The following is a 9,377-nucleotide window of genomic DNA, read 5'->3' as shown; positions in this document are numbered from 1 at the left end:
GTGAGCTCTCACACCGATTAGGGCCGTTCTTAAGTACCGATCAGACTATTATTAGTTAATCCAGCAGCAGCGCTGACGGGACGGTCACTACAGGACTTGCGATGTTCGCAAACAGCCTTTATCCTCCCGAGACTCAAACTCCTGCTCAAGCTGCTGGTGCTGAATCTTAACTACTGTCAGTCCTGTGATGCGGCCAGGAGTCACTATCACAGCATGTGCATTCATTCAGACCAGAAGAGAACTGGAGCCCTGATTGAGCCTGGTTTCATCATTTCTGTTTAATGTGGGGTTAAAAGACGGGAACAAAACCTGAACTGGACTGATCTGTATAGTGACAGTACGTCTCCAGTAGAGCTGCTCTGCAGTTCACCTCAAAACTGATGACTGTGTTCTGCAGTGCTGATTGTTGAAATGCTATCTGGAACACAAAACCAGTCATAAAGGTCAAATTAGAGCTCAGAGATCATCTGAAAGCGGAATAAATAAGCTTTCCGTTGATGTATGGTTTGTCAGGATAGGACAATATTTGGCTGAGATACAAATTTTTTTTTGAAAATCTGGAATCTGAGATGCAAAAAATCTAAATATTAAGAAAATCACCTTTAAAGTTGTCCAAATGAAGTTCTTAGCAATGCATATTACTAATCAGAAATTACGTTTTGATACATTTACGGTAGGAAATTTACAAAATATCTTTACTTAATATCCTAATGATTTTTGGCATAAAAGAAAAATCGACCCATTTTGACCCATATAGTCAAGTCAAGTCAAGTCACCTTTATTTATATACCGCCTTTAACAATACAGAATTGTGACAAGGCGGCTGTACAGTACTAAATAGGAAACAGTACATCAACAATGCCAAAGGCAACAGTAAACACTCACATTATAGGTAAAGGTAGTTAATCAAAAACAATAAAATAAAATGCAATATTGTGTTAAGAGAAAGTGTCCCCAACTAAGCAAGACAGAGGCGACAGCGGCAAGGAACCAAAACTCCATCGGTGACAAATGGAGAAAAAAACCTTGGGAGAAACCAGGCTCAGTCGGGGGGGCCAGTTCTCCTCTGGCCAAAGTTCCCGTGGTCTTGTGCCGACAGCCGTCTAGGTGATGTGGTCTTTAATGTGGATCCGTCTCTGGTGCTCATCTAGTTGATGTGGACTCCGCTGACATTCAGGGCTGTAGAGGTCGTCTCTAGGTGCTGATCCACCGTCTGGGCTGGGTTCGGACTGGATCCGGGGGACTGCAGTGAACATCTGATCTGGATACGGACTGGATCTGGTGGTTAATGTGACCTCGGAATAAGAGAGAAACAGACTAATATGAGCGTAGATGCCATTCTTCTGACGATGCACCGAGTACATCGGGTGTTATGGGAAGTGTTCCCGGTTCCGGTTGACCTAATTAGTGCAGCCTAACAATCCTTTAATGGATTTGAATTATAAGAATATGTTGATTTGTTATGTGTAAGCAAGGTTAAAGAGATGGGTCTTTAATCTAGATTTAAACTGACAGAGTGTGTCTGCGTCCCGAACATTGTAGGGTAGATTGTTCCAGAGTTTGGGCGCTAAATAAGAAAAAGATCTGCCGCCCGCGGTTGATTTTGATATTCTCGGTATTATCAAATTGCCAGAGTTTTGAGAACGCAGCGGACGTGAGGGACTATAATGTGATAAGAGCTCACTCAGGTACTGAGGAGCTAAACCATTCAGGGCTTTATAAGTAATTAGCAAGATTTTAAAATCTATACGATGTTTAATAGGGAGCCAGTGCAGTGTAGACAGAACCGGGCTATACAATATAATGTATTGTTGGCTATTGCTAGGGTCACACATGGTTTTCTGATCGTTCCTGATATCTGACGTGTGTTGAGTGTGTGAGTGAATCACGGTGTGATGCTGATCTCAGTCTGATCTCACAGGATGTGATGATGAGCTCATCGGGAGTTTGCACATGTGAAACACGTTTGTCTTGCAGCGTGTGCACTGGTTCCTCTCAGGTCCAGGAGGGAAGTGTGTGTGTTGGTTTGGTTCCTCAGCTGCGAAGGTCCCGTGGACATCATGTACCTGACCACACACCCGCTCTCCTCTACTGACAAACAAACACGTGTGTGTGTGTGGACTTGTTTTTATATCCTTGTGGGGACCTAAACCTGAACACACACAGACTCATGGAGACTAGTGTCACCGTGGGGACCTAAATTGAGGTCCCCATGGGTACAAAAGCTTATAAATCCTACAGAATGAGATTTTTTGAGAAAGTAAAACTGCAGAAAGTTTTCTGTAAGGGTTAGGTTTAGGGGTAGGGTTAGGGGAAGGGGATAGAAAATACAGTGTGGACAGTATACAAACCATTGCACCTATGGAGAGTCCCCACAAGGATAATAAACCAGACGTGTGTGTGTGACTCTGACCCTCTGCTGTGTTTCAGGAGGCGCTGCAGCAGCTGGTGGTGATGTCACTTCCTGATGTGCTGGTGCTGGGCAGGACTCCTCTCAGCGGTACGTCTCACCTCATCCTCACTGCAGTCTCATGTCGCTCAGTCACAGTGCATTCAGAACAGCTGATGTCCCATTTTCAGTCTCAGATTGTAGGAACACTGACGCTCTCCATCACTCTTTCGCTCCGCTACATTACCAGACAAAGTCTATCAGCGTCACTGCTTAGATTTGTAACATTCACAGTGAATGTTTAACCCTAAACATGTTGAAGATTAAAAGACAGACTGTCAGTTCATGAAATGATAACTAAATTAAAGTAGAATTCGGTGTTTGATGACAAATATCTCATGAAAGTGCAGTGAAGGTTAAACGTGAAATCGAGAGTGTTTTACTGTACCGTGAGAACCGTCGTCCGTGTGATGATGTCACCGTATGAATCTGCATGAGTCCCAAGGACCGTCACAGGATGTCGTGCACAGGAAGTGTTCATTGTCCATTTTAGTCTGCGTTTCCTGTCAGGAACACACAATACACACACAGTGAACATCAGCCGTACGTCACAGATACACTGTAGTGTTTTATTGTACAAACGTCCTTGTTCAGCTCATGCATCACTTTAGCTGTAATGTTATCTCATATGTCAGTGTCTGAGGGTTGAAGAGCTCGTCCATGACTGTGTAATCATGCTTGTGTTGATCTGGATGTGTGTGTGTGTGTGTGTGTGTGTGTGTGTGTGTGTGTGTGTTTTCAGAGCAAGGACTGGAGGAGATGAGGAAGATCCTGCTGCTGCTGCTGGGCTGTGCTGTACAGGTGACACACTCTCTCTCACACACACACACACACACAGGTCACATGATCAGTGTTCAAGACTGACTGCTCATCACACACTCTTTCTCTCTGCGTGTCTCAGTGCAACAGGAAGGAGGAATACATCGACCGGATCCAGACGCTGGACCTCGACACACAGGCGGCCATCGCCGCTCACATTCAGGAGGTGTGTGTCACATGACGTCATGAGCGCAGCTCATTGACCCCTGGCCTCTGACCCTCTGTATGTGTGTGTGTGTGTGTAGGTGACCCATAACCAGGAGAACGTGTTTGATCTTCAGTGTGTGGAGGAGAGCGAGTCCGTCCCGCACGATAAAGACGCCATCTTCAGACAGTTGACCTTCAACCTCAAGCGCCTTGTAGACGAGAGGGACCAACACGCTGAGGTAACACACACACACACACACACACACACACACACACACACACACACTGCTGTGGTTAATGAATGACCATGTGACTCACTCACTGACCGCTGGTTCATCTACATAAGTGCTATTTTAATAAGCTGGATTGACAATATGTGACCCTTGAGCACAAATTCAGTCTTAAGTCGCACAGCTATATTTGTAGCAATAGCCAACAATACATTGTATGGGTCAAAATTATTTTTTGAATTTTTCTTTTATGCCAAAAATCATTCGGATATTAAGTAAAGATCATGTCCCATGAAGATATTTTGTACATTTCCTACCATAAATATATCGAAGCTTAATTTTTGTTTAGTAATATGCATTGCTAAGAACTTCGTTTGGACAACTTTAAAGGTGATTTTCTCAATATTTAGCATTTTTTGCACCCTCAGATTTTCAAATAGTTCTGTTCCAGCCAAATATTCTACCATGCATCAATGGAAATCTTATTTGTTCAGCGTTCAGATGGTATATAAATCTCAGTTTCAAAAAACTGACCCGTATGACTGGTTTTGTGGTCCCGGGGCACAAATATCCACTATTCAGTTTTAACCGATTCTGATGAACCAGTGTTGATTCTTGAATCCCAAGAATCAGTCTATTAGTGCTGTTTTGATGCTTGAAGAAAACTTCACCAAACATTATTTGTAGGGCTCGTACAATCCAATAATCACAATAATCTGATATGAAATAAAGTCTCGTCTTTCAAATTCTGTATTTTATGACAAAGTTCAAACAATAATGTGGTTTTGACGCTCTTTAATGTGGCGTGATGTCAGTTTAGTTGAGATTCATCTGATATATGACCAGATCAACTGATATTGAATCAAATTGAAGATTGAATTGAATCATGATTGTGTCAGTATTACAGTATGATATAAAACGAGTTCTTGATCCCATTTATTGTGTGGTGAAGAGTGAAGAGATGAGAGACGCTCACACTCTGATATATGCTGCATTAATACCCACGATGCTCTGTGTGTGTTGTCAGATGATCGTGTCTCTGACTCTGGAGCGGGACTGCGGGCACGTCCCTTCCGCGCTCCACGCCGCCCCGTCGCCCAGCGAGTCTCCCAGCATGAGACGCACGGAGAGCGTGCAGCATCTGTCCGTGGAGCTGGCCGACGCCAAAGCCAAGATCAGACGCCTGCGGCAGGAGCTGTGAGTATCTGTCAGCGGTCTGATCCTGCTTTTACTGTGCCATCAATTATTCAGCTTCCCCTCTGTCCAGAGACAATAGTGAGGCGGCAGCCGTTAGGGGAAGTGCTGTAGACCAGGGGAAGTTGCTCTCAGGTGCATCACTGCCCTATTACTGGAATCCATTAGAGCAGCTCTTCTAATGCGGTGTGACTGAGTTCAGTCGTTCGTCTGCGCTGCTAAAGCTCTTCCTATGCGGCTGACAGTGTTATATACATTGTGAAGTGTGTGTTTTTGTTTGCTGATGTTCTCTCAGACCAACTGTCAGACTCCTGGAGAGCATGAGAAACCTTATGACCGTGAATGACGTTACAGATGTTATCTTTACTGCTGCTTTGACGTGCTGGTAACTCTTTAACAAAAGCCCTGTTGAATCATTTACATCGAGATACTGTAATGATGAAGCAATATAATCACACAACCGCAGTGAATGACTGTACGAAGGGAATCCAGTTGCTGGCGGAGGCAATAAAGAGCTCAAATCAGAATGAGCATGTTGACGTGTGTCGCAGCGTCCTGATCTTGATCCATGATCACTGCTGCAGTCAGGGTGAACAGAGCTCAAAAAATACTGACATGTTTGACTGACTTAATTATTAAATAAACAACCGTTTACATGCTCAGGACATTTGTACAGGGAGACTGCAGATATAAAAACACTGTGTGTGCTCATTGAAATCTGTTTAGGAATGATGTTTAGGTTCTGACCACCGTTGAATTGAATGTATAATGTGACTTTCACTAGATACACTAGATAAAAAAAGTCAAAACCACTGGAGCAAAGACAGTGGTTCTTTAGTGAAAAGTGATGTTAAAAATGTATAGATTAATGTTAATTTGTGTCTCCAACAAGTAATTTGTAAGAGGATGAGAGAGAGTTTTTACAAGCATTAAAACATTTAAAGTGTTTGGGCTCATTAGGCTTCCTCTAGTGGTATGTAGAGGAATCACTAAATTAAATCTAAATTAATGTTAAAACACAATGGGCTGGTTTCACAGACAAGGCTTAGATTAAGCCAGGATTAGACCAAAGTTCAATTAGGACGTTAAAGTACCTTTTATAAACGTGCCTTATAAAAGACATCACTGGTGTGCATCTTGAGACAAAACAAGGCCACTGACCAACAGCATTTCAGCATCAATCAGTGCAAGTTTCTTTCAGTTGAAACGGCTCAGACTTGCATTTTAGCCTGTGGAACGAGGGGAATACATTTTAATTTAATTATTATTATTATTTTTTACATTTAAGTACAGTACAGTTTTTATTTAACTGTAAAGTTAACAGTTTTTTTTTTACCTGTTTGTAAGCAAAGTGCAGTGTCAATGTTCCGGTGTTCATTTTGTCAATGAAGACGACAACGAAAAATATTTGTTAATGAACATTTTTCTGTGACGAAGAAGAGACGTTGACAAGCTAAAACTAATATCTGATGATAAAAGTATGACGAAACTTATTCCGCCTCTTCCTTAACAAGTCGAGATGGGACGAGAATGTTATATGAGGACTAGAATTAATGATTATTTTTGTTTAAAGACTAAAATAGCTACCAGAATAAATGTTGGTAACTGCAGTTTGACTAAAATGACTAAAAGTTGACAAAAATGCAATGACTTTTCATCGACTAAAAGTGACTAAGACTATTAAGCATTTTAGTCTCAAGATAAAGACTGAGACTAAATCAAAAATGCCTGTCAAAATTAACGCTGCAATGTTCAAACTGTGTATTTACAATGTTAAAGTGGCTGACAACAAAAATTATTCTTATTAGGGACAAAACTGCCTCATTTTTGAGCTGTGCAGAGCTGTATCTGAATCGTTAGGCCTGCTACACTACTGTATTTTAATGTTGGTCATTATGGTGGTACTTGGAGAGACACATATTTTCTGAGGTGGTACTTGGTATAAGTTTGAGAACCGCTTAGAGGACCCTCCACACTGTCCCATATGCAGTCGCGTTCAGGATGATTCTGCAGATCTAGAATGAGGCCACGGCTCTTTACCTGGCTTCTGTCCTCGCGTCTTTCGCTGCAGGGTAAAGGAGGACAGGCTATTTTAATCAGTGTGCCATAAAAGAATCGCACAGTTCCACTTCCTGTTCCCCAATGATCACGATAGAGGTTCATTTTTTTTGCTGCACAGTTTATCATACGTAGTCACAGCTCATTAGTAGAAGTTCATTAGTAGATGCTTTCCCGTCCAAAGTGTCTTACAGTATCAGGATTATCACAGCTTCAGCTGCTGGAGTGACGTCAGCGTCATGTTACTGAAGCTCAGGCGATGCCTGATGAATTAACCTCGCACTCACAGCGGCCAGATCATTAACCTGAGCCTACAGCTCCACATCACCCGCTTCTGCAGACTGACGCTGCTTTGATGGCTCTGTGTTTTAGAGAGGAGAAGACTGAACAGCTGATGGACTGCAGACAGGAGCTGGAGCACATGGAGACAGAAGTCAAGAGACTGCAGCAGGACGTGAGACGTGTTTATATCATCAACACTGACTGAAAAACACACTCCTGTGCGACAGTGCTTAACTAAATCCTTTATTGCGAGTGCTAATGTGTAATGATTACAGTAATTCCTTTAACTACTTACACGCCACAGCTTTACACAGCCAGTAATAGCTCAGGCGATCATCACACGTGTGTTTATAGATGCTGCTGTATCACTGATCCATAGTCAAATAGCAATGAATTAACCCTCACACAGCAGTCCAGCTCTTAAAGAGTTCACTCTAAAAGGACAATTCTGTCATCATTTGCCCTCATGTTGTGTAATATAAGAAGAGATATTTTGAAGAGGCTTTATGCTGCTTTCTCCATGCAGTGGAGGTGTACAGCACTGCTTCCCAAACCTGTTCCCAGAGCCTGTGTGAATATCTGTATCTGCAGAAGTTTTGGATATAGTTTACCATTAATGTTAGGTAATATGGAGCAGATAAATAGTATAAATAATGAAGAATTTTCGTTTTTATCCATTTCAAAAACTGGTTTGTGTGTATAAAGTTTAAACTTCTTTGTAATAAGACACATTTCAAGAAGTATAAAAGTCATATTGGCTGTTGTGTGCGTTTGTCAGAACCTGCAGTTGCTGTGTGACGCGCGTTCGCTGCGGGCGTACCGTGACGAGCTGGACGCGCTCAGAGAGAAGGCCGTGAGAGTGGACAAACTGGAGAGTGAAGTGACGCGCTACAAAGAGAAACTCCATGACATTGAGTTCTACAGGACCAGAGTGGAGGTGCGTGACTAGTACATTCACATGAATCTGTGTGTTCACGAGGGAATGCTGGGACTAGTGTTGCGGTTATTGATTAAATGTGTTTACTAGTGAATGCTGGCAATGCCATGGCATTTGTTGATTGTGTGTTTTCACAAAGGGAATGCTGGGAATTCTATGCCATTTGTTGGTTGTGTTTTCACAAGGAATACTGGGAATGTCATGCTATTTATTGATTGTCAGTCTTCACAAATAAATGCTGGGAATGCCATGGCAGTTATTGTGCGTGTTCATGGGGGAATGCTGTTATTGATTGTGTGTTGTCATGGGTGAATGCTGAGAATGTTGTGGCGGTTATTGCGCGTGTTCACGAGGGATGGTGGGAATGCCACGGCAGTTATTGATTGTGTGTTTTCACAAAGGGAATGCTGGGAATGCCATGGCATTTGTTGATTGTGTGTTTTCACGAATACAATGGCAGTTATTGATTGTGCATGTTCACGAGGGAATGCTGGGAATGCAGTGGCAGATTGCTTGTGTGTTTTCATGAGGGAATGCTGGGAATGCCATAATATTTATTGATTGCGTGTTTACGAGGGGATGTTGGGAATGCTGTGGTGGTTATTGATTGTGTGTTTTTATGAGTGAATGCAGGGTATGCCATGGCAGTTATTGCGCGTGTTCACGAGGGATGGTGGGAATGCCACGGCAGTTATTGATTGTGTGTTTTCACAAAGGGAATGCTGGGAATGCCATGGCATTTGTTGATTGTGTGTTTTCACGAATACAATGGCAGTTATTGATTGTGCATGTTCACGAGGGAATGCTGGGAATGCCATGGTATTTATTTATTGTGTGTTTACAAGGGGATGTTGGGAATGGCGTGGTGGCTATTGATTGTGTGTTTTTAATGAGTGAATGCAAGAAAATCCATGGTAGTTATTGTGAATGTTTACGTGGGAATGCTGGAAATGCCTTGACAATTTTTTATTTATATTGATTGTGTATTCAAAAGGGAATTCTGGGGTTTTGATGGCTGTTATTGAATATGTGTTCATGTAGGAGTTAAAGGAGGACAATCAGGTTCTGCTGGAGACCAAGAGCATGCTGGAGGATCAGCTGGAGTCATTCAGAGCTCGATCTGATAAACATCATGAGCTGGAGAAGGAAAATCTGCAGCTAAAAAACAAAATACATGACATGGAGATGGTGAGAGAACACAGCGATCAGATGTTTAATCCGTTAACACTATATTGTATGTCATTAGTCTCCTCTCTCTTCA

General features: G+C 42.4%; 1 protein-coding gene and 1 long non-coding RNA gene across 3 annotated transcripts in view; one reads left to right on the top strand and one right to left on the bottom strand.

The window, feature by feature from the left end:
* The window catches only part of ccdc88ab (coiled-coil domain containing 88Ab), a 45,619-nt gene that overhangs the window by 15,857 nt on the left and 20,385 nt on the right, over positions 1 to 9,377 (top strand). For both annotated transcript variants that reach the window (XM_051125358.1, XM_051125357.1), the window contains exons 4-11: positions 2,431 to 2,500; positions 3,192 to 3,250; positions 3,351 to 3,434; positions 3,514 to 3,654; positions 4,673 to 4,842; positions 7,270 to 7,351; positions 7,958 to 8,116; positions 9,158 to 9,304. In XM_051125358.1, coding sequence (XP_050981315.1) covers positions 2,431 to 2,500; positions 3,192 to 3,250; positions 3,351 to 3,434; positions 3,514 to 3,654; positions 4,673 to 4,842; positions 7,270 to 7,351; positions 7,958 to 8,116; positions 9,158 to 9,304 — 912 coding nt within the window. The remainder of the gene's footprint in view (positions 1 to 2,430; positions 2,501 to 3,191; positions 3,251 to 3,350; positions 3,435 to 3,513; positions 3,655 to 4,672; positions 4,843 to 7,269; positions 7,352 to 7,957; positions 8,117 to 9,157; positions 9,305 to 9,377) is intronic.
* Positions 2,494 to 3,415, bottom strand: LOC127174777 (uncharacterized). Its single transcript, XR_007828905.1, has 3 exons — positions 3,329 to 3,415; positions 2,838 to 2,952; positions 2,494 to 2,696 (listed from the first exon to the last, which is right to left on the bottom strand). It is a non-coding gene; the product is annotated as an uncharacterized LOC127174777 (long non-coding RNA).

This window comes from Labeo rohita, chromosome 13 (genome assembly GCF_022985175.1).
Source record: "Labeo rohita strain BAU-BD-2019 chromosome 13, IGBB_LRoh.1.0, whole genome shotgun sequence".
Taxonomy (NCBI): Eukaryota; Metazoa; Chordata; class Actinopteri; order Cypriniformes; family Cyprinidae; genus Labeo; species Labeo rohita.
Note: the sequence above shows the minus strand (reverse complement) of the source record. Positions and strands in the feature narration are given on the sequence as shown.